Raw genomic sequence first — 26,090 nt, 5'->3', positions numbered from 1 at the left:
AGGAACTTTCCTATATATGACTGCTTTTGACCTCCCAACAACTCTGTGCAGCAGAATCATGCCCTTCCTACGAACGAGGACACCGCCCCTTGAACTTGGTGAATGGACTTGTCCAGTTAGAATACATAAGCCTGGGAATTTTGGTATTAGAATATCTGACCTCATGTGCTGTGTTCCTTCCACCAAATCATGACCTTTTTTCCCCTCGACATACAAATCTACTAGCTGGTCAGGCAGTTTTTATCCATTTCCAACTGCCCAACCAACCAAAGATGAATAATTGATCACATCTGCTGTATTTCTTCCCATCAGAGCCCTTCTGTGGCTTTCCCCAAGCATCCGGCCAAACTGCTCCCAGCTGCTGAGAGCTCTCCGTGTTCCACCCTAACCCAAGTAAATCAAGATTTTTCTTGCAAGGTCTCCATTCTGTGCTGACCAGAGGATGCCTCCGGGGAACGGACTATGAACACAACGATAGATTTTCTGTTCTAAAAGGGCCAGTGATGTCTCTTGGAACGTAACTCTCTGGGCGAGGATACCCTTTTACGAAACCCAGTTCAATTTTAACCATTCATCACAGCGCACCTGCAATGGCCTCTAACCCTCCTGAGAACAGAAGCTTTAACAGGAGGTGGCGGGTTTCACCGTGATTCAAGTTGAGCCTTGTTTTGTATTTCTAAGCAAGTCTATCTGCATGTCTGAACAACGTCCTCGCGGGCCTCTCACTGTCGTGGCCTCTCCCGCCGCGGAGCACAGGCTCCAGACGCGCAGGCTCAGCGGCCATGGCTCACGGGCCCAGCCGCTCCGCGGCATGTGGGATCCTCCCGGACCGGGGCACGAACCCGCGTCCCCTGCATCGGCAGGCGGACTCTCAACCACTGTGCCACCAGGGAAGCCCCTGTGTTTTCAGTTTTGACACAAGTGAAAAGCCTCAGCAGCAGAGCCAACTCTCCCCACTTGGATTTTAATGGCAACTGTCTCTACTCTCTTGAGCACGTCAAGGCAAGTGGCAGCCATCCCCAGAAGCAGTTCCTAAGCCCTGGCTGCCTCTGTGGCTCAGCCTCCTGCCCGATGGCCTTATCAGAGATGGTTCTAGTATTTCCACAAATTACCGGGCACTTGGGTTTATTCTTGCAGACACCACTGGGGGAGCCCTGTTCCTTTAAACCTGACAATTCAAGTAATGTTGGTTTTGAGCACAATCCTATACTACCTGTGGGGCTGGAAGAAAAAAATAAAGTATGGCTTTTCCAGCTGCATTCTTCCAGCCCAGAGGAAGCCATCTTGGATTCTGCCACTCAAAAGTGTGGGTTCCAAGATGAACAGGGTCAGGAAAAGCAGCTGCTGCCTTCCTGTCCAGGAGTCTCATTGGCAGAGGAGAGAACTGGACAGACAGCAGCGTCAGACGCTGCCTCCTGATTTCTGGCAAGCATGTGGCCCCATGAGCTTGACAAATGGGGGCTCAACAATGGGAGAGTCAGAGCTTGGATCGTGGCCCTAAGTCTGTGCGTGTCAGGGCTGACTTGGCCCTCAGAGAACTAGGTCCCAACCAAGGAAGTTCACAGTTTTTAAGATCCATGGTGGGTTGAGGGCTGCTTTCCCAATTCATCTCAGAGGACCTTTGCAGGTTTCATTTCACATCATACCAAAGAGGAAAGAACCAGATCATTCTCCAATCCTCCAGGAGATCAAGCCACACCACGGGCAGCTGATGGACACCTAGTTACCGTTAGCTCTGCCCCTGGCCCTTTCTCCTTGCCCAGCCAGCACCAAATCAGCCAGCCTGGCAGAGACCGTTCCAGCATCTCAGCTAGGGACTGCCTGCCGGCCCCTCTCCACACCTGCCTCTGTTCTCCGGCCCCCAGGGCTGCTGTGGCCTGGCTCTCCTAGAACTCCTGTCTCTTCCTGAGTCCCCCTGGCAACTTACTGACCTCCATAGCCCTCAGGCCCATGTGGGCAAGATGTCCTGATCACAGTTCGAACATGTGTGTGTTGGGAGTAGGCGGGTTCCCTACACCACCAAGCAATCCTGCAACACCAGCTGAGTGTCCTACAATTCAACTCAGTTCTGACATTATCTCCCTGGTGATAGCGTCAGACTCCACAGGTTAAGGGCTCAGTCTTACAATGTTGGCTTAGTCTTACAATGTCACCTCACCTCCACCCCAGCATTTTAGACAATGGTCTTCAGACACGGGTTGTCACCTGTGCCTTTGACCAACCGGCTATATCTCAGAGGTTCCAGCAGCCCTCTCCTTGGGTTTGACTAATTTACTAGAGCGGCTCACAGAACTTACCAGATCACCAGTTTATCATAAAATGGTACAACTCAGTAACAGCCAGCTGGAAGCGTTGCTCTGGGGCAAGGTATTCGGGAAGGGCACAGAGCCTCCGTGCCCTCTGAGCGCACCACTCTCCCCGCATCCCCCACCAACCTGGAAGCTCCTGGAGACCCAGGCTTTCGGGTTTTTATAGAGGCTTCTTTACACAGGCACTAAGTAATTGGCCTTTGGCGATTGATTTCACCTGCAAATCCCCTCCCCTCCCTGGAGGCTGGGGGTGGGACTGAAAGTTCCAACCCTCTAATCACAGGGTTGGCTCCACCTGGCAACCAACCCCATCCTTAACTGCATCTAAAGGGAACCTCATTAACATAACAAAAGATACATTTCTCACTCTCAACATTTAAGAAATTCCAAGGGTTTTAGGAGCTCTGTGCCAGCAACTGGGACCAAGATCAAATGTATACTTATTATAAACCACAGTATCACAGGTGGCCTCCTTGATTCAGGGGCCACCTGCATCTCTGGGTGAGAGGCATCCCCTTCACCCATCCTCTGGGCTTCTGGGAATTTGGGGGCAGGAACTTGTCATTCGGGAAGTATGACAAATGACAGCGGACCAAACTCCCACTGCACTGAGCACTAAGAAAGTTGACTTCCTCATTCCAGGTAATGCTGTGGTTTGACACTACAAAGATCCTCAAACAAGAAAGAAGGCAGCCCTGGGCTGGACTGTTATCAATGTCATCCTCACCACAGCCCGGCCAGACACGCAATAGACACACAATAGAGCAGAACGATGGTGGAGGAAGAGGTCCAACAGGCTACTCTCCAAGGACCTGGACATCAGGGAAACAGAGTGACCCTCAGGGAGCCACCTCATTTGTAAAGTGAGTATCTCGTAGGTAGCAATATTTTACGACCTATTAATAAACACATTTGATCACAACAGAGACAAGCAAAAACATCAGAAAAAGATGAATGATCCCTAGGCCAGGGCTAGACTTAAGGGAAGCTATTAACATTTCTGGACAGAAGTGAGAGATCAAAAACTGAAATATCAGGCACACTAGACCACTGCCTAACAAGCCCGCCTAAGGGTCATCTGAGTCTAGGGGACTGCACTCTGTTTGACTTAGCATTTCTATGGCTCAGGGCTCAGACTCTGTAAAAGTGGATGGCAACTTACAGAGAAGAGATACTATGCAAATTGAGTTCTGTCCCTCAGAAAAGATAAGTTCAAAGGCCTTGCTTTTATTTCCCTCTAAGTCATTGAGCAGCTTTCATTTTAACTAGGAAATCTCATTTGGCATTCTTTTTTTTTCCCTCCATGGACTGAGATATATATATATATATATATATATATATATATATATATATATATATATATGGTATAGTTTCTTTATCTTCCCTTTGAACAAGCTTTTTCATCCTGCTGTCATTCCTCATTAATGAGCTAAAAAACACTTTTTTTTGCACGAGCCAATCATTTGTTTAAGAATTTTGTTTTTTTACATTTTTGAAAAGTAAGTCTTAACAGAATCACAGACAAGGGAAGCTGATTGAAACAATCTATTTTGAGGACTGTGGGGGCTGGATGTCATTACTCATATAAAACATACAACCTAAACTCCAACCCTTGTCCTATAATTCCACACTGATTGTCAGCTGCCCCTGGTTTTACAAGGAGAGAATATGCTTGTCAGACTGCTGTAGACTAGTAACTAGACACACGTCCATTTCTCTCTGTAAAGAGATTCTCATTATGGTGTACACCTCCACCTCTGGAGGCTCGAAGGCAGCTGCCTGAATCGTCTTTAAGGCTGGGATCCTGAGGAGATCTCATTTTCTGGGTTTCTGACACTGTAGGGCTGAGGTAAGACTGAATGGTGACTTCACCTGGGAAATGCTATTTGTGAAGTCTCCTCTCCTGATAACAGGGGATCTCTCCCCTTTTCTGCTAAGCGAGTAAGCTGAAGTTCAGAGAAGTGATGTAGCCAGTGACTGTCAGTTTGTGACCAAACCTCTGTCTGCCTGACAATTCACTGGATCTTGAGTACCAACTGCAAATATTTGGTGAAGAAGACGCCTGTGCCGGAATAAGATATGTGTTTCCATTTCATATTTCCTCTTAAGGCCGAGCCTGTTCCTGAACTGGGGAGAATATTGCAAAAGAAGTGGGCATTAAACACCAAAAATGACACTCCTTCCAAGAAGTGAAACAACTTTATCACATCAAGAAGAACAAAGGTCCACTCTCAAAACACTCAAATATATTGAAACTGCAAAGTGAACTTGGCTGAGAGAAAAGTTGATGGTAGCAAATGCAGCTACAAGAAATATGAGACTCAAATGTTCACGGGTCATGCCATCAGCAGCCATAAATAAGAGATGATTCTGGAAAATAATTTTTAAAAACCTTTCTGTAAAAAAAATAAATAAAAACAGCTGCATACAATTAAGGAATATAATTTTATTGAAAAACACAAATGACACAGACTTCCCTGGCAGTCCAGTGGTTAAGACTACATGCTTCCTCTACAGGGGCCGCAGATTTGATCCCTGGTCGGGGAACTAAGATCCTGCATGCCGCGCGGTGCAGCCAAAAAAAAAAAAAAACAGCAAAAGGAAATGATTTTCTAAGAAGTCCAAATGCTCTGAATATGAAGAATTTTCGACTCTACTGAAGAAAAAGTTTTTTGCCTTAAAGTATGCAAAGAGAAGTGAGGCTAGAATTCATCTCAGAAATAGATTAAGTGGACACCAAAGAATATTTAAGCTTCAGAAGGAAAAGAGGGTTTATCAATGAACTGTAGCTAAGATCACAGGCTCCTTATCTGCAAAGAGAAAAAAAAATCTGTGATAAGCTGTAGTACAAACCAGAATTCATTTTAAAGATAAAACTTCAGAAGCTCCAGGGCCAAAGATGCAACCTCATTTCCCCTTTACTCAGCCACTATGTGTCAGTGACTCTGATTTCACTGACACAAGATAATCACCTCCTGTTAGCAAAACCTAAGGGAGTGATTCTCAATCCTTAGGGAGCAAAAGAATCCATTAAGGGGTTGCTAAAATGTAGAGTCTTGGCCCCCACTCCCAGAAAGTGCTGACCAGGTGGGTCTAGGTTGGGCTTAGGAACCTGCGTTTTAACAAGCAGCCATGTGATGATGGTAAACATCATCAGAGGTCCATATGCCAAACTATTCTCTGAGGCTATGGTTCCCAAACTTTTGGTGGAGACCCATTAATAAGTCTTGAAATCAGCTTAATGTGACAGCATTTGAAAACAAACAAAGATGTTAAAACAAACAAACAAACAAATAAAAGAAAACAAAACAGAAAATGTTAGCGTATACTGTGCAGTCAATTTTTGGATTCATTTACATATACGAATGTGGGTGTATGTGTGTCCTGAATTGTGAGGTAAAAGGTATTTTGGACTGTGTCTTAGCCAAGAAAGTTTGAGAGGCAATGGCCTCTGGAGACCCGAGTATCACTTCCCTGTGACTCCCTCATTGTCTACCTGCCGTGCATCTAAGTACCAAACCATCACTCCAGCGCCAACTTCCTCCTCCAACCACAAAGGCCCAAAAGGGAAGTGAGGCTGTGGTGCTTTGTTCTCAAGTGTCAGGAAGGATAAGTAGCTTTTCAGGTTCAGGAATGAACGGGGACGACCTGACGGAAGACCTGCTGGGACACGGCAGAGCCTCAGACACAATAGATAGTGTGAAATAAACAAAAACCATGTAGCCTCTCACCTGAGCTCTGCATTTTCATAAGGTCTAAAGGAAGAAAAGGTACTGGTGAGGAGGACTGGGTGGAAAAGCAGGGGCAGATAATGGAGAGGAAGTTGAAACTCAAGAAACTGGAAGATTAAGCCCACGCTTTATTCTTTCTGTATCAGGAGATGGAGTGGCTTTTGCTTTTTGTTTGTGTTCCCCAGGAAGGGGGGTGGATACCGGCCCATTCATTCCTATCCTCTTGAGGCAGCTTCTAGTGCTAGTAAGAGTTTGTAGGTACTGGCTTGAATATGGATAGATCCACAACTTGCTCTCATGGCCAGCTTTCACCAAGTGGCACACAGCCTCGAGAAAGATGGCAACTGGAAAATAACACCAAGTGTGTTCAGAATGGTGTGCTATTAACCCTACCCAGCCTCTTCACTCTGGTCTTTGCAGCCCCTTGGGAATTCCTCCACTAGGTCTATGTAGAAAAGTCCACCCAAGGGGCTCAGGGAACTGAAAACCAGCCTTCATTCCACTTGCCAAGCCGTGCAGTCTTGACTTGGGGTTATTTTTAACTTGAGGAAGGGATGTTTTTCTATTTCCCTGGTCCCCTCTCTACACCACCGCCCCCAAAAAGAGTACCTTTTCCTCACTTCTGTGAAGGTTTAGTACAGGCTAATAGCACCCCAATGGGAAGATAACTCAACTGCATCAACAAGGCACTGTGCCTTTTCATGGTGTCAGGTAATCCTCCAGTGTTCAAGGGTCACCCATAATCAAGACACAAGCGTGAAATTACCAGTCTCTGCTCTGAGTAAAGTGACTCTTCTAATGACTATTTCTCCTGTCAAGCATTTCAAAATTGGAGAATGTGTTTAACAACAAACATGTGGATGGCCTATCAGGGTAATTGAATTCACTTAAAAAAAGAAAAGATACCCGAGATGTGAGCATAAACCACCCCCAGAATTCCATATTGTCAGGCGGCAGGCTCCTCCGCTACATTTTCACTTAACAAGATCATTTTGGGTGTCTTACAATGCCCAGGACACCACCTACTTCTAAGCATCTTATTTTGTTTGGTATCCATCTGGAAGAAGAGTGAAGCCACATGGGAAATGCACTTATGCTACCATTGAGGGGAAATGACTGAAGTGAAGGAAGAAAGAAGTAACCCATTTATTAGGTCAAGTGGGTCCAGCGGAGTCTGTGATCTGTGGCCTCTCAATTCACCCCCCCACACACAAATGTTCCAACCAGTCCATCCTCTGCCACTCATTGTGCTGCTTAAATGCATGACGCCTTTTTTTTTTTTTAAAGACCTATTTTCAGCACATTTTTTAAAACCTCAGCTATAACAACTTGCACAGCCAGTTGACTGTCGTTATCTTTGCTAACTGCTTTCAGTACAGGAGGGATGGGAAGACAAGCCTTTTGTATTGCTGGGCTATCAGGAATCTCCCTTTGAGGAGACTGCTTCATTCCAGAAGGAAAAATGGCTCTATTTTATACTTGCTATTTCCCTATCCTGTAGCTGGAGGTAATCAATATCTGCTAAGGAGCACTGTTGTGGGAGGCTAAAAATAGAAAGAACAGAGCACACAGTAGGCACTCACTGGTATCCTTTTCCTTTGGTGCTGAGGGAAGGTGGGTTACCCAGCATGCTCCCCTCTGCCTGGGCAGTAGACTTTTAGAGAAGAGGGGAAGGCAGGGTTCCTAAATAACCAAGGGAATCAGGAAGGGCCAGCCCTTTTCTTGGTACAGCAGAATTAGCAGTGACTATGCAGCTTCTGCAATTTAATCACCAATGGAGCCCTTACAGCCTCCTAATGGTGTTTGTCAATTAGCAGATTAGGATATGTGACAGGTAGTGAAGGCTGGTGTTTATCAGACAGACATCAATTCAGGGTAACTGGATAAACCAACTAACTTGTGATATGGGGCTAGAGCTGGGTCCCCACCCTAAAGTGTCAGAAACTTCTTTGCTTTTCTGTAAAGTCTGTAATGCCTCTTTTTTTATTTTTTGCGGTATGCGGGCCTCTCACTGTTGTGGCCTCTCCCGTTGTGGAGCTCAGGCTCCGGACGCGCAGGCTCAGCGGCCATGGCTCACGGGCCCAGCCACTCCGCGGCATGTGGGATCTTCCCGGACCGCGGCACGAACCCGTGTCCCCTGCATCGGCAGGCGGACTCTCAACCACTGCACCACCAGGGGAGCCCTGTAATGCCTCTTAATGCACAAGGCTCTCGTTGGCAGATCTGCACTCCCTCAGTACACTGCTATCTGTGACATCCTTTTGTACACGTTCCTTTCTGTGCTTTGGAATGCCTTCCCACCCTCCACCTTCCTGTGGAGTCAACACCTGCATCTAGGAAGGCTTCATCTTTCTCTGTAGTGGGTTCAGGTTCCTCCCCAACCCTGCCCGCCACCACCATCGTCCCTCAGGGCAGCCTAGTCTAGCGTCTATTGTACTTATCCCACCATCTTCCTACCTTTTCCTGGACTGTCTCCCCATTAGACCATGTGCTCCCTGGGGATTTATAATACATTCTTTAAGTAAATAAATGCACAGTCTACGCACTGAATGAATGAATGAATGAATGAGTGATGAAAGAATGAACCCAGGACTGGAACACAGAATTCAGAACCCAACTTCCTATACAATCCTTTCTTTCACTCTATCCTTTGTCAGCTGCAAAACAGCTGCTTTTAATAGTTAGGGAGACTGAAGTCGTTAGAGGAAAAAGGGAGTAGTTGGCCTTTACCTCCTCTCAACCTGACATTTATATGCTCTTCTGGGAACGACCGATAACTTATTTCTAGTTAACAGATTATTAACTACAGAGAGGATCTTGGCTCTCAAGAAAAGTAGGGTGAGATTGTTACCAACTATATACATCCTTATGTATTAGCAACAAAACAACAAAAAGCATTAGAGTTCTACAAAAGAAAACCAGAGAAAGTTCCCTCCCACTGCTTTCCTTGGCCTGGGTTCTACAGACACTGTCACCTGCACGTGCCTTGTTCAAACTCTGCCAGCAACTCAAATGCAGCTGTTCGCAATCATAGGTTTTCTTCCATGAAGCAAAGTGAGGCAACTAGCATAGCAGAGATGGAACGTAACCAGGGCTTACCCTGTCCTGACCCGAGACACCTAAATGATGGCTCAAGAGAACTTCATGTCCCCTGAATAATATAACCGTCTACTGAGAAGTCTGTAACTGATGATTAAGCCTTCCAGCATCACCCCTGAAACCCCTTTTCAGTGAAGCTGGGAGTGTACGACATTTAGAAAATCCTTCCCCCTTCCAATGAAGCTGGAGTAACAGACCAACTCATTCAAGCTCCACGTGACACTAGAACCTCAAACTTCTGTGAGAAGATTTTGGCCATAAATACATTTCTGATAAATTCATTGCTCGAAAGCCAGTGTTCCCCGTTTTATGAGATTACCTCTCAGAGATCACGTTTTGCAAACAATCGGTCTCTGATGATCTGCCTTTAAGCTCTAGCTTCTCTCCTTGGCTGAGGCCACGGGAGAATGTCATGATCATGCTTGCATCAGGGTGGCCACGCTGAACAGAATGTGACCCTAAGGGAAGGAAAGAGAGTTTCCTGACCTTGTGCAGCTCCACAGGAGTTGGGGACATGATCTCCTTCATTTCCTGCTTCATTTTTCTCAGGGTGACAGACTTCCTGCCCACATCCGAGGGCAGAGTGTTGCTCCGAGTGGTCTGGCTATAGTGTGGCCGCGAACTGCTCCGTTCCTGGAAGCTGGCCTGTCGCCCCAGCTGACTGCGAGGTGTAGGGGCCTCGTGATTCAGGCTCATCGTGCTCCCCGACATGATTGTTGCCTGTGGCATTGACAATGTTCAGAAACAATTAAGCCACGGACTAAGAAAAGCGTTTGGTTGTTCAACATGAAGCACATTTCTCCTTCTGCTCAGTCAAAATACGGTCTCTTCAGGGCATAACCAAAGGCTGGAGAATGGACGTACTAATTGCACCATGAAAAGTCTGGGAAAATGCTTCGCAAGTGACATTTATAATGCACAACTCAAATCCAATTTAAGTACTTAAGCCATTGAGTTTATTTAATCAAATACCACCCCTGGCAGTTTGGAGGAAAACTGAAAAGCTCTAACATCTGCTCACTGCAAACTACATTTTAAGCGTTAACTTTCCACTGAGTGGGATCTAAAGATGGGATTCATGAGGCAACCTTCAGTATATCTTACAGAAATGAACTAAGAACTCCTCAGTGGGGAACAGGCTGACCCCATTTGCAATGGTGCCTCTAGTCCCACCTGGAGGTAACAATGGGCTGAATTGAGGCTACTGATACAAAGGCGAGGGCTTCTACCGAATGCTGGCTGCCTAGCTCTGGCATACTGTCTTTCCTTTGGCCACGTGGCCGGCCGGAGAAGTTTGTAAATCAGCTAGGTCTCCACATCATTTGGCGTAGGTTAAGGAATAATCATTTATCACGCTATTGTATTCAACCCTTTGCTCAAAAGTGATGAGACCTGGGTTGGATTTTACCAGTGAATTGAGAAGTTTGTTCAGTTTCAAATATGTTCCCTGCATAATACACAAGGAATGGTAAGATTAGATCTCAAAAATGACTGAGTCTCAGAAGTGGAACAAAAAGAGCATTTGAAACCAATATCATGCTGGGAATGTTTATTTCTCATGGTTAGAGGATGCTAAAATTCTGTAAATATGCCTGTAGCCAGCTCTGTGTTCCTCCGTATGATGGTTATATAATGGTGTACCAGCATCGGTGAAGCTGCATGAAATCATGGATACAGAAAACAAATTCCACGTGCCACGTGACTGGCTACAACATGATCTAGTGGTGTTAATACCGATGCTAAAGTAACAGAAGTGTAATTTGTTGAGTCCTTTGAATGTATTCACGCATTTAAGCCTCACAACAACTTTATGAGCTAAGTGCTGTTATTCCTCCTAATTTACATGTGAGGAAACTGAGGCACAAAAAGGCTGATCTACACAGGGTCCCATAGGTAGTAAATGAGCCAAGTGCACTATCTAAAATTACTGATCAGGAGGGAATACTGCAAAGTGAGTAGAGTTTTCATTTGTTATCTTGCTAAGATTTATCATTCCAAGCTTCACCTGGTGTTCAGCTATACACATGCCACTAACAAGATCTTTGAATGACAGCCAAGTATTAGCACACAGGTAGGTATATCTACAACTCTGTTGAAAAAGAAACAAAACAAGTGAACTTATCAATATCCTGACTAGATCAGTTACCTTACTGATAATTTTTTTAAAAACAATTGTAAAAAAAACCTCATGGGTCATTGAGCATTTACAAATGCTAAGTACCACATATGTGTGTGTGTATGTAGCATACCATTAAATACTTATAATAACTCTATATGGTAAGGTATTATAATTATTATACCTCCTCATTTCACTTAAGGAAGGGGATGCCTGGATAAGTGAAGTAACTTGCCCAAGAGTCTGGGATTACAACTTTAGCAATCTGTCTCCAAAACTCTTATTCTTGACTATGAGGCTATATTGGTTCTCAGTCAAGTTTGAGGTTGAAACACATAAAACTGACTTTTTTTAGTAAATGAAAAAAACCCCTTAACATTTATCCAGTGTGGATTATCCATATAATGGTTGACTTCAGATAAATCCCCTTTAAATTGAAACCTTTCTATTACTAGTTTTGTTGGTAACATGGGACATCCTTTTATTTTATGGCATTTAACTCACACATATCATTTCCTTGTTTAATCTACTGTTACGGATAGCATCTGATGATTGTTTTCTTGCTGTGGTGACCATCCACCTATTGTTTTTACCTATTTAGACTAGCTATTTGCTTTGTTAACATTTATTTTTAATACTCATTTTTCATTAGACCCATGGGAAACACATTGGAAGTCAAATAATCACTACAGCTAGGAGACAACACTTCTGCTTTGATGAGCCTTAGCCACAACAGAAGTTACAATCTGATCTAGAAAGGGTTCTAATGGAAGCAATGACAGACTATCAAAAGGCCTTCAGGTTGAGTTTTCAAAGGATAGATTGTTTTGTTTAAAGTGAATGTAAATTGAATTAGTGATATTGCTGAAGGAATATTAAAATTAAAACACAAATACAAAAACTAAAATAAAAAATAATTATTTAAAGTTTTCTAGGATTTGTTTCTGCTTCAAGAGTATGTATTGCCTGTTTTCATTTTGCACAATTCATAATTTATATTATACTTTTTCAAAATTATTAGTGAGATAACTGGTATACATACAACTTAGGAGGAATAGTTCAAGAGTTCTCTATCTGACATTTAGTTAAACCTTCTTCCTATGTTATACTAAGCAAAAGGTAGTTAAGGCAGTATTCATTCCTCAAAAAAGTGGCAAAAGTAATTTCTATCAAACATTTATTGTGTCATGTTCTACGTTAAGTGCCATATAAACATTAGTCATTATAATCCCCATATTTTAAAGAAAAAATACCCAATAAGGAAATTAAGTAACTTGTCCAAAGTCTTAGTTTGAATTTTTCTCTTCTGTTAAAACCATATATTTTTCAGCGCTAAAGCTGAACCTAAATTATTGCTGGCAATGGGGAAAATGACTAGTATAATTTTCATTTTCATTTCAATCGTAATCATTTTTCATCTTAGCTAATCTTCTACATTTGTTACAGTTATAGTATGCTTTAACTTTTAATGCTGGATATACATTTCTTTTTTTTTTTTAATTTTTATTTATTTATTTTTGCTGGGTTGGGTCTTCGTTTCTGTGCGAGGGCTTTCTCTAGTTGCGGTGAGCGGGGGCCACTCTTCATCGCAGTGCGCGGGCCTCTCACTATCGTGGCCTCTCTTGTTGCGGAGCACAGGCTCCAGATGCGCAGGCTCAGTAGGTGTGGCTCACGGGCCTAGTTGCTCCGCGGCATGTGGGATCCTCCCAGACCAGGGCTCGAACCCGTGTCCCCTGCATTGGCAGGCAGATTCTCAACCACTGTGCCACCAGGGAAGCCCCTGGATATACATTTCTTATTCAGGAACCTAGCTCCAAAAATATGTTTTGCATAATAGCGTTTGCAATCACGGGAGCAGAGTTCATCTAAACTGATAAATGAATCTCTTTGTGCCAAAAGTGTGAATGAGATTCTAATTTATGGATTTGTCGATCATTCTTCCTAGTTGAAAACTTTAATTTCTATGTGGCTTATTAATTCAACCCATTTTCTTTTTCCTGGATGTATAATTTCGAGGGCCACGCCTGCCTGAAACGATGTTAGAGAAAACCTATTGGCTCCTGCAACATGACTTCTATGCTGACGTATGTTGTTTCCATTAGGTAACTCAATGTCTGAGTGAAAACACAACTTCATTGTATTACTTTTTACATCATCTTCATTTTACCTGATGTAGAAGCTATTAGAAGAATAGCTCCTTCTTCAAAAGAGAAGTATTTCAAAATGCAAAATGAAAAAGGCATATGAGCCAAAACATGCTTTGAAAAGCAGGAATATGTTCAAATATTGTGAACTGAGATCTTTATTCAGTTTGGGAGAATGCTGCTCCTTCTCCATATGGGAAGTGGTAAAAGTTTAAATAAGCCACCTGATACTTAAGCACTCTACTTTTTTTGAAAGTTTCATAAAAGGGAATCAATTGCTAACATCTTAATTTATTTAAATTTTATAGGATTATCCATCTCCAGGTCCTTTAACTTGTGCTCTGAAGCTGCAATTCATGCCAGGTAATAATCATAATGTTTACAAATTCAAACTAATATTTTTCTTTATAATTCTCTTTGCAGATTCACAAACATTAGAATCACATAAAATATCCACACATGCATTTGAGAAGCAAAATAATATAAAGATGAGTCATCATTTTAGAATTGCAAGAGTTCCACCCCATTAGGCCATTCACATTCCTTATGGTGACTTGGGGACCTCATATGACATCAAAATAAAAATGAAACTTTTGCCACTTTATTTTTTACAGCTCAGAAAATTTAAAAGAACATAAAAGGAAACAGTCTAGGACTTCCCAGACCAAAGTGTGAATACCATCAGCAAATTTATGGCTTCGATTAAAGAACTCCCCAGGAGTTCAGCTATTATACTCCGTCTCTCTGAAACTCCTTGAATTCACACTAAGTTAACATAGAATCAGGATTTGCAATTAACAGCAATGTAGTCTGTAATATGTTGGCTGCTTTTCAAACAGACTGGCTTTTTTCACCAGAGGCACTGTCATCTACTTTAAGGGCAAAATGAAGTAAAATAAAATTTCCTCTTATGTTCCTCTTCACGATCAAATTAATGTCTCTACCAGGTACAAATGAAAACATGCCAAAGAAACCTTTCTAAAGCAAATAAGAGAATGAGAGATGCCACTGCTGGGAGACTTAGCTCGCCCCAAACGATCCAGTGGCAAACAGGTACAGTCAGGGTTAGCAGGGAGCAATGGCAGAAGCCACAGATCAGTAAGCTCGGGACAGGGGTGGGTGGGTGGGGGAGGGGTGGAAATGGGGAAAGAAATACTTTTAACTGCATTGGATAAAATCAAATCACTGTCCAGACGGCAAGGGGGCAGGGAAGGCAGCTTCACAAGCAAAAATATAAACATAAAGGGTAGCTACCAAGAGATTCATGTTTCTCAAAGACACACGCCTGTCAGCTTTCTCCTGTGGAAAGGGTTAAAGCTTTTAAATGAACTGGTGTGATCAATGCCAACTCAAAAGGACCAAGAAAAAAATGAATGTAGAAACAATAAAAGTAGCAGGACCGAGGCTACCTCGAGTTCTCTGAGAATTCCTGATTGTCCACAGGTTTCCAAATCCTCTAGCGCTTGGGACCAGAAGTTCTCCTCTTGTTCAGCCTCTGCACTGTCCGGAGCCCCTGTAAAACTGTTGTGAAAAACAGTCTGGGTTAAGAACTTGCCAGACTTTTTTTTTTGTGTGTGTATCCAGAATCTCTCTCTCCTTCATCTCACACAAAAAATAGAGATTCGTTTTGGATCTGGCTTTCTTCCCACTGTGGCCTCCAAGTCAAGCCAGCTCCAGTAGAAGGACGCTTTAGGAAACTCAAAGTATCTCAAAGACCAGAAGGACCATGGTCTTACTAATTGAATTTCAGAGTATTCACGGCTGTGTCAACTTGGCACCCGTGGGAATATCTGTCAGCTGTTCTGTCCACAGGGAAAGGGAAATCAAACTTTTCTCTAAGAGAGAAAAATATGTTTTCCCCACTCATTACAAACATCAGTATAGAGCCGTTAAGTGCTATCACCTTTTATGAATTTCCTTAAAATATTTTGGTAAGGAGCAAACTGCTAAAATAGACCTCTCAGTTGAAAATATGGAACCCTCAGTTAAAAAAATATTTTTTTTCTAATGTAAGTTAATGTGAAACTACCTTCTAAATGAAAGGAGAGGGAACTAGTCATAGAGCGAGGACATGGTTTACAGAAGTAGAATTTCCTCATGTGCTACTGTTGTTTTCATTCAGGGAAACTTAGCTCTTGCCCTGTTGTGTGGTGGATCCCCTGGCTCCCACTGGGCAGGCCCAAGTCTTTGAATCTGGGCATGGGGCCAGCATGGATGGTGACAGTGGCTTCACACAATGCTTCCAATGCTAGCAGTAGGTGCCACTGGAAGTAGAGAAGTTCACATCTGGCCCAAATGACCCGGAAGCAGTTGGGACAGGGCAGCAGTTGGTGAAAACCTTACCCACTGACTGTGGACCGGTCCCAGTCTTCGTTACTCAGCCCCACATCTGGGTAAGTCTGGCTTCGAGGCTTAGTGACTGGGGACAAACTGCCTCTCTGTTTGGGACTCCTCCAGTCATAGGTGTTGAAGTTGTAGCCTGAGGCCTGAAAGCCAGTGCCTGAAACAAAAACAAGGCATTATATTCTATTTTAGTAACTTGTCTTTTTCTGTAGGTTCCATTAGTTTGTTCAAGGGGGCTGACTTAAACAGAATTTGGGATCATGAAGGCCATCAAGACAATACTTAAATCTTACATTAAAGACACAGTCACACCTATTATCCCAAATGAGTCTAACAACAACCCTGAGGTAAGACCCTTAGACCCAAGCAGGAGGAGCCACAGTGCTGGATCTGTGCTTTCTGTGGTTCCTGCCCTCCTCTGTCCAGGTGAGAAATCTGCTGGGGCCTGGGGGCGGTGGTGGTGGAATACGCCCAGACCTGTATCTAACTCTTTCTAGTGCAATCTCCAGAAGATCAGAACCCTGACTTTCCTGCCCAGACACCCTGTGTCCACTTCCAGGTGGAAGTCTGTCCTTCTGAGAGTGGAGTTTGCCACCAGATGTGGGTTCCCGGCCCAAGGAGTGGCCAAGGGGCACTGGTTGCAGGGGTGTGGGCCAACCGTGGCTAAACCGGCTGGCGCCCACCAATGTTAGGGATGGGCCCGAGGATTATTTCATCCACCAAGAAATGACATTGTTAGCGAGCAGAGGGGTCAAATACCTACAGCACCAGCAATAACGGCAAACACAAGGTGGGCATTTACTATGCACCCAGAACTTCATTAAGTGCTTTATTTGTATCACCTTATTTATTCTTCATAATTATCTTTGAAGGTAGATACTGTTATTATTTGCATTCAAGGACCTAGGGGTACTTGCACACTTTCCTGGGGGCTCCAGTCCTAACTTTAGGAGAATCAGTTTTCAGATCCTCAGATTCCACAGGCAGGTCTTCCCAAAACTGGCCTCGCTGAGAAAGTTCCGGGAGGATCTGAGATCGGTCAAGTCTCCCTTCTTACTTCCCCATTCACAATTGTTTTCCTGCCCCTTTACACATGAAAGACATATTTCTCATCCATATCAAACCTTTGAATGAGCTTGGCCCCGGGATATAAAAACTCCCAGGCATCAAATCAAGGGATAATTCGGGAAAGCCTCATTCCTGAGGGAAGGTCTTGGAGTGGAGCCTTATTTCAACCAGGCACAGATTTAGCGCAAGGCTTTTACCCCCCTCTCATCCATCTATCTCCCTGCATCTCAGAATCAGAATTCAGAAGGACAGCTGTCAGGGTGAGGAGGTGGGCACATTATGATGTTTATTTGAGCTGCGAAACAAAGACTCACTTCCTTTCTGACAGGGAATTAAGTCTGATTGACTTGATGGGTGACAGTGAGGAATGGCTTTGACAATGAGGCTATATAATGGACAATTTTCCACGAATTTGAGCTAAATCTGTGGCTCCATATTTTGACAAAAATATATTTAAGCATATTTACCACAAACTGGAAATGACAGTTTTTGCAAGTATTATAATTTGAGGAGAAAAAAGTTAGGATGACAACTTTAAGTGTGTTGCGGGGTCTCAGTTTTCAAAATTCTTCCCGAGGGGTCTTCACCTGGGAGAGCAGGGGCTGACTGGCAGGTCTGACTTTGTGGTTCGCGCTGTAACCACCACACATGGCTTCATCTACTACTTCAGGCTGTGACCCGTTACGTATGTGTGTGTTTACGTGTGTGTACCGGGTTGCAATATTACATGCGTTTCTTACTATGCTTAAAACACATAATCTAGCAAACAGGCCTAGGGCTCCAATTTCACATACAATTCAATGACCCAACCACATAAGATGACTGTCTCCATGCCATCCTTTTGTTTGTCTTCCCCATTCACCTTCCCTCTACTCGTTTGGTCCTATAATGCCATCCTCACTATCAGTTAGAGCCCAGAGAAAGCAGGATGGCCAAGGGTAACGTTCTCTGATCAAAAGGATTTAATCTCCAGAATGCAGGGGAAAGCACACAGCCGCATGATGGAAATAATCTACGAATCTCCTGTTTTAGGAAACCAAGGATAAGAAGTCCTTGGCACAGAGGAACTATTTACAGTTCAAAATCTCATTTTCTTTCTTGGGTAACGGCAGAGTGTGGCTAGATATTTGGGGAGAAGTCTTGTGTGATGAATGTGCAGTTTTCTGTCAGAAGTGTTGAATTAAGGGAACACATGAGTCTCCTCTTGACAGGGGGTGACTGGGCAACAGTGCATTTCTCCTGGCTCCGTCTGACAGGCTATGCATCTTCTCCTTCTGAACCAAATACACGAACCCCCAAATATTTACACGAAGTCTCTTAAAAAGAGTTAGGGGAAGCCCGCGTCTCACTTCCCTTACCCAGCTTTAAACTTGCTAAAAGCCAGATGCTAAATGGTTGTGTCCTCTGGGGGAGCATCCTTTTCTGACAGGCATTAAACCCATATGACCGTTCAGTTCCCAGGGGAAATTCCAACATGTTTTAAACTGAGCAGATTAACTTTCTGATTTTCCTTCCAACTGTTGTAACTAGTTCTTGGTGACTTGGGCAAGAGTGTAAGGATGGCCTTGAGCAGATATGAAGCATCAGTACTAGGAAAATGTCCCCTCCCTGCCGAAAGGCGTGTCTATCTATACCAAGGATGCCTTGTCTTAATAAGCATTATTAAATGATTATTGCATTACAACAAAGCAGGGCACAAAAAGGGGATACAACTCAAATATTTTTGCGTTAGGCATGAACTTAGAAGACCTGGGTCTGGTCCATACTATGCTAGCACAGGGACTGAAGTAAGAGAAGACCTAGGTTCAAATCCCAGGTTTGCCACTTCCTTGCTCTGCAGTCTTGGCCAATTCACCTTCATGTAAAATAGGGATAATGACACGTGCTTCACCAGGTTGATATGAGAATTGAGAATAATACACACAAACACTCATGAACATGCCTGGAACACAATGAGGTTTTAATGAAAGCATCATTTAATGTTCATTACTTTTATTATTTACTAAGTCACTCAACTTGTCAAGATCTCAGTCTCCTTATTATAAAACAGGGAAAGTAGGAAATCAGCATTGCTAATTCAGGAGATGTTCCAGCACCTCTAAGACTTGTCAGGTGCTGCTGGAGGAGCTGAAATGTAAAGATAATAAAACTAGGTTCCTGTCCTCCCAAACTGCACAGTTTAGTATAGGTTTTGGAGAAATAGGAGGAGAAACAGGCATAGATAGAAAATGAGGATTCTAATAGCATGTGAGAAGTGTTATCCTTTCAGTCTGAACACACTGAGAGAAAAGAATAGAGATCTGTCTGGGGGTCACAATACAGGTCATGAAAGGTGTCAACGGAAAAGCAACATACAAGCTGGGACTTAGAGGATAAGCTGGCATTTACTTGTGGAAGCAGTGCAGGCCTAGCAGGAGGGGCTGGAAAGGTGCACTCGCGATAAGCGCCGCTCCTTGGCCTCATGTTCCGTCAGTGGGTTCCTGCTTCACTCTCATGGAGGGAGCAGTAGTCCAGGGATTTTCTGGTCCCTCTTACCATCCGTACTTAATCCTCCCCAGAGGAGGAACAGCGATTTACCCAATGGTCCAGTTCTGGAAAAGAGCACTGGGAATGTACCCTTGGGCCCTTCTTGGCTCTCTCCTGACCCATTCTCGCCCACTGCTGCTGCACCATGAGGTAAGCAAACCTGGGGCCCACTCCTGGGGCTCACTGAACTCAAAGGAGGCTGGAGGCCAAGACTGCACAGTTAGCTGACTGTGGCAGACTACTAATTGCCCATCAAAACATCCATTCTTATCTTCATCTTCTTACTAGAATACCAGTTTTGAGGGTGGACATACTACTGCTCAGGATAAGACTATATTTCCTAGCCTCCCTTGAAGTTGTGTTAATTTAATTATGCAGAAAGTTCTGGCCAATGACATGTAAACAAAACTTCCGGAAAGGCTCCTTACAACTCTCTTTCCTGCTGCCCGGAATGTAGATGAAATGGCTGGAGCCCCAATAACTATCTTGGATGATGTGATAAACCCAAGGATGGAAGGCACGTGCTAAGCATAACAGAGAAGAAACACTTAAGAGCATGGGTCTTTGATGACACTGTTGAATTATATACTAGTTCTGAAATGCCTACTCCTTTTTGAGTTAAGTCACTGCAATATTAGGGTTTTTAGTTCTATTCAGCTAAGTCAAATCCAACTGATATGCTGGGGTTAGAGTTTGCTTTGTAGATCTGACTTTCCCCTTACTTAAGTCCCAACATCAGACCTGGGTTGGGGTAGGGAAATAACAATCCTGACTCTGGGTGTACGTTCAATCCAGATTTTCTAACAACACCCCGACTCTGTCAAAAAAAAATTAAGATGTTGATATTTTGATCCATTGCTGACTCCAATTTCTATTTCCCAACAGATTTAGAATTGATAAAGGCAGGGACTGATTAACATCAAAACACCTAGCGCTATCAAGGTACCAAAGACCAAAGCTTGCTTAGAGAAGAGTGAGAAGCTCAGGATGAGGAGTAAAAGGTACTGTGGGGAAGTGTCAGGAGATGAGATCGATAAAGAAGTTCGGGACTGGGGCTTCCCTGGTGGCGCAGTGGTTGAGAGTCCGCCTGCCGATGCAGGGAACATGGGTTCGTGCCCCGGTCCGGGAAGATTCCACATGCTGCGGAGCGGCTGGGCTCGTGAGCCATGGCCACTGAGCCATTGCCACTGAGCCTGCGCGTCCAGAGCCTGTGCTCCGCAACGGGAGGGGCCACAGCAGTGAGAGGCCCGCGTACCGCAAAAAAAAAAAAAAGAAGTTGGGGACTGGATTACAAAGAACTCTGTGTTTTAAACTAAGGACCTTTGGCTTCATCCAACAGCAAGAGAGAACAATCAAAAGAGTTTTTTTTTTTTTTAAAGGGAGTGGCATTGTTTGATTTAGGTTTTCTAAAGGTCATTGATAGTAACGTGGAATGGTAAGATGCTCAAAGTAAGATGAATGAGGAAGTAAATATTTCAGACCTGATGAAGGATTTATAACAAAGGCAATGGCAATGAATGGAGAGACGTGAGATGTGAAGCTAGTAGAAAGTAGGAGGATGCCTGAGTCCTGATAACACAGTGGGGCTACCTGCCCCCTCAGGCTCTTCCCTACAGTGGGAGAAAAATAAGCCTCTATCTTGTTTAAACACCATCCTCTGTATTTTCTTTTATACGTAGGTGAATCCAATCCCTAACTGATGCAGGTGGATGATTAAAATAGGGAATATCTGAGGGAAATTAGGTTTGGGTAAAGGCAAGTTGGTTGCCACAGTTGAGAAGATGTTACCAGGCCCTGAGGAATATCCCTTTACACTAGGAGTCAAACTTAAAAGCCATGGAAAGAATAAAATAAATGAGGCAGCCCAGGTGCCAGAAAAATCAATTGCCAGAAATATAATTAGACTTGTTTTTACTGAGTGATGATGTAAATAAGCACATAAAATTAACAGGTATGATACTGTAAACTAGATTTAAAATTCTAAATTGATTAAAAAATTGAAAGATAGAAGTAATTAAAAAATGTACGTCCTAAGTAGTTACTCTTCTTATTTAGAACTGGAAACCTTTTCATTTTTCTTTTTTTCTCCCTCCTTTCCCTTTCTCCCTTTCTCCCTCCCTCCTTCCCTTCCTTCTTTCTTTCTTTCACATCTAGGTTTCAGTATCTGGTCTTATATTTTGTATAATAATGTGAGGGATGTTATGGATTGACTTGTGTCACCCCCAACTCATAAGTTGATGCCCTAACCCCTAATATGACTCTATTTGGAAATAGGGCTTTTAAAGAGGTAATTAAAGTTAAATGAGGTCATAAGGGTGGGGCTATGGTCCCATCAGATGGGTGCCCTTATAAGAAGAGGAAATGTGGATACACACAAAACACCAGGGATGCAGGTACACAGAAGAAAGGCCATGTGAGGACACAGTGAGAAGGTGGCCATCTGCAGACCAAGGAGAGAGGGGCTTCAGAAGAAACGAAATCTGCCAACACCTGATCAAGGACTTCTAGCCTCCCAAACAGTGAGAAAATGAATTTCTGTTGTTGAGGCCACTAGTCTGTGGTATTTTGTTACAGCAGCCCAAGAAAACTAACACAAGGTGTAAAATTCAGTCTAGATTCCTTTCACTGAGAGTAATGTTTAATTTTTATTCAGTTGCATGATGAAAAAATAGGTCTTCACAAATGTAGGTACTTCTGAAAGTTGATGGACTCTTGGTATAATAATTTTTATTTTTAGGGTAACTACACCTCAGATATTTGTAAAATTCGGATGCTCAATATCGTTTTTAGTACCACAATATGATGCAGATAAATATCTTCCATTTGTAGCTCTTAATTCACATTCACTATTAATTTAGAAAAGTGATGCTGGTTCTTATTCATAAAGTTTAAAATCAGAGAATGGTTTTGAAAATCAGTCTTCAACTCTACAATTTTGGGATTGTAGCTCCTGCCGTTACTTTTATTTTTGAAAGCCAATTTTAGCACAGGAGAGCAAGTCAGATAATTTCCTGCCAAATTTATTTCCTAAAGCCCCAATTTTGCTAAAAATGAGAAAATCAAATCATACATTTGTGTAACTATTTGTAATTGTTGTTGCCAAGAAATATTCAATGCATTTAGAGGAGACGGTGGTTTCAAAATGGCAGAGCAAAGATAGATCTACCTTCTCTTAGAAATCACCTCAAAACAAAGAACAGAATGTAGAGTCCATCTTCAGCAAAACTAGCAAAAATATCGAACCATAATACACGGGGAGAGTTACCAAATCCCGTGAAAGACAAATGCGGTGTGGTGCTAAGAAGCCAAGAGGAGACACCTCTGACCAAAGATATTGGAGAAGGCCCAGTCCTCCAAAGCAGGGGCCATGGCATGAGGCAAAACAATAATGCTTTGTTTGGAACACTAGAACCGATTGCATTGACTGGTGGCAGGAAGCGCCCTAGACCCAGTTTGGCACCAGGGAAAAGCCAGGGAGGTGGGCTGAGAGATGCCTCCAGACATGCCACAGACTGCATGAAGCAATCGCCCAGTGAGCCAGAGAGGAATTCTACATTGGTGGCAGCCTGCAGTCGCTGCCCTCTGCTGGCTGATGAAGAATGCACTCATCACAGGTACCGTGAACTGAGGGTAAATTTTGCGCCCTTCCAATTTAGGAGAAAGTCATCTCATTTAAACATAAGCAGTAATTTAAAAGTAACTGGCATAAGACATATACCAAGTTAATATTTAAACAAAGGAGAGAAGGCACAGAAAAACAAAGCCATAACAGATGAAGGATACTCATGAGAAAAAGACTGCCATGGAGCAAATGATGAATATGACCAAATATATCACAACAAAATTTAAAAAATACACATCTCTATAAAACAAGAGATCAGAGATATGAGAGCTCAAGGAAAACTGGGCAAGGCAAAATCATAGAAGGAGACGAAATATGAGCTTGTAGAGATCAGAAAAGAAATGGAAGAGAAAAATAACCCTCCCCCAATGGAGAAAATCCTGCTGAATATCCTGCTCTGTGCTACTCTTTGTACGTACTATGTTGTGTTACCTAACTACGTTTAAGGAAAGCTGGACTCTGAATGTACATGTTGGTGTCTTTTTGATCAATCACCATCACCTTTTATGAAAACTATAAGGACGAATGGAAATAAATGAATTATGCATTCAAGTCATAAACAGAACAAAATCTAAGAAGAACAAAGTTAATCAAATTAAAAGCAAAAATTTATTTTAAAAAATCAGAATGGAATTAAATAAATGCAAGAGTCAGTTCTTTGTAAAAAAAAAAAAGAACACATCAAATATAGAACCATACTTGCGATATAATTATAGAAACCAAGAAAATTACAATAATCAAATAAGTGATTGTATAATTATATGCAAATATATTTGAAAACCTGGATGAAATGGAGTTGTTTTCTTTTTCTGAGAGAATACAAATGATCATAATGACCTCAAAAAGGATCCAGCAATCCCACTTTGGGGTGTATATCAGAAGGAAATAAAATCTGTATTGAAGAGATGGCTTTACTCCTATGTCACTGGGTCATTATTCACGATAGCCAAGATATGGAAACAACCTAAGTGTCTGCCAATGGATGAATGGATAAAGTGTGGGATATATGTATTTATATAGGGAAATGCTTTAGCCATAAAAACGAAGGAAATCCTGCCATTTGCAACAACATGGATGAACCTGGAGGACATAATGCTAAAATAAGCCAGAGAGAACAAGACAAATACTATGTGAGCTCACTTATCTGTGGAACCTAAAAATAAAGTCAGACTCATAGAAACAGAGAGTAGTATGTGGTTGCCAGGGGCTGGGGAGCAGGAGATGAGAGATGTGGGTCTAAGGGTGCAAACTTTCATTTATAAGATGAATAAGTTCTGGGGATGTAATGCACAGCCTGGTGATGAGAGTTACTAGTACTGTATTGTATACTTGATGCTAAGACAGGAGACCTTAAGCCTTCTCACCAAACACACACACACATAAATGGTAACTATGCGAGGTGAGAGATGTGGTAATCAACCTGGTGGTAATCATTTCACAATATATATGTATACCAAATCTTATTACATTGTATACTTTAACTACATATAATTTTGTCAATTACACCTCAATAAAGTTGAAAAAATAAACTCAAAAGAGAGAACTGTCTAAAGAATATATATGACAGGATCAGACTGCCTGACTTAAGAGTCAAGAATTACAGACATCACAAGAGCCTCACCGTCCATGAGTATGACAGTCCAGGTGCCATCAATTTGTCAGTCTCCTCTTGTATTGATTGACCTTTGCAAACTCTAAGGAAAGCAATCATAGGGTTTCCTGAGAGTTTGAAGGAGGAATAAATAAGACAAGGGGGCCCAAAGCATAAGCTCTTGATAAGGCAGAAAGGCATGAATAATATAAGAGTCAAGAGAATGGGGAGTGGAAGAAGCTGGCCCAGAAGCAGACTAGAAAAGGTGTGCATCAACAGAACTGAGAGTCATCCCACTGTGAGACTTCTTTAAACACAGTCCTTCTTTCTCCACCAGCTTTGATTAATCCATCCTTTTTCCCTTTTCATTAACTAAGTAAAAATTCACTCTGTTGGTACTTGTTAATTGTCTGGCCCTTCAGCTGGGTAACCTCCTTCACAAGAATAAGGACCATACCTCTTTTGTCCAACATTGTATAACCATCATATATTGGCTTTTATTGTGCCAGTCATTACATATTTACTTAATGAATGCATGGGGCAAGCTTGACATTTTGGACTAGAAGCAGAGAACAATAAGGAACATGGCTGCAGAGACATGGATTCCTAGCCCAAGGAGGAAGATGTGCATGACAGAGGTACAACATCCTACTGGGAATGGAGCAACTATTATAGATTTAAAGGTAAAAGTCTTCTTGAGATATGGTAGAGAGAGTGTGCTGAGAGACTGCGCAGACAAGGCGGAAAGATAATCTACATCTCACAACATGATATATCACAGGGGAAAAAAGGTATGGTTCTAGGCCTTCCTTTAAAAAGTCAACTTCATGGGCTTCCCTGGTGGCACAGTGGGTAAGAATCCACCTGCCAATGCAGGGGACATGGGTTTGAGTGCTGGTCTGGGAAGATCCCACAGCCGTGGAGCAACTAAGCCTGTGTGCCACAGCTACTGAGCCTGCGCTCTAGAGCCCACCAGCCACAACTACTGAAGCCCGTGCACTTAGAGCCCGTGCTCTGCAACAAGAGAAGCCATCGCAATGAGAAGCCCACGCACCGCAACGAAGAGTAGCTCCCACTCACTGCAACTACAGAAAGCCTGCATGCAGCAACAAAGACCTAACACAGCCAAAAATAAATAAATAAAATTAAATAAATTTATTTTAAAAAAAGTCAACTTCACAAGCACTATCTGGAGAGATCTGGTTTAACACAATATCACAAGTAAAGGGGAAAAAGGGGGAAAAGACAGACTTTGAGATCTTGGTAAACAGTAAGATCAAAATGAGTGACTAGGACGTGCCCATCAAAATTCTTTTTTTTTTTCCCCATCAAAATTCTTATGGTGAGGTAGCCTGCACTGATGGGTTCTACAATTTCCAATGATGAAGGTGGCAGGCTTGAGTTGCTCCGGGCTGCCATACTATAGTACGACTTTCCTTTCTGAGTGCTACACTTGTATAGAGTTAAACTTGAACGTATTCAGAAGAGAGGCCCCCAAGATGACAAAAACACTCAAAAGTAAGTTATGTGAGGAACAGTGA

General features: G+C 42.8%; 1 protein-coding gene across 11 annotated transcripts in view; it reads right to left on the bottom strand.

The window, feature by feature from the left end:
- Positions 1–26,090, bottom strand: part of GRIP1 (glutamate receptor interacting protein 1) — a gene marked incomplete at its 5' end in the record, with an annotated part of 731,133 nt that overhangs the window by 17,496 nt on the left and 687,547 nt on the right. For 7 of the 11 annotated variants that reach the window (XM_081250285.1, XM_081250291.1, XM_081250283.1 and 4 more), the window contains 3 exons: positions 9,626–9,859; positions 14,809–14,920; positions 15,743–15,899. In XM_081250285.1, the coding sequence (XP_081106411.1) occupies positions 9,626–9,859; positions 14,809–14,920; positions 15,743–15,899 (503 nt within the window). Of the gene's footprint in view, positions 1–9,625; positions 9,860–14,653; positions 14,699–14,808; positions 14,921–15,742; positions 15,900–26,090 lie in introns of all 11 variants that reach the window. The other 4 variants (XM_081250289.1, XM_081250282.1, XM_081250287.1 and 1 more) reach the window with 1 other exon arrangement.

Source organism: Mesoplodon bidens (assembly GCF_964165515.1).
Source record: "Mesoplodon bidens genome assembly, chromosome: 11".
NCBI classification, from domain to species: Eukaryota; Metazoa; Chordata; class Mammalia; order Artiodactyla; family Ziphiidae; genus Mesoplodon; species Mesoplodon bidens.
Note: the sequence above shows the minus strand (reverse complement) of the source record. Positions and strands in the feature narration are given on the sequence as shown.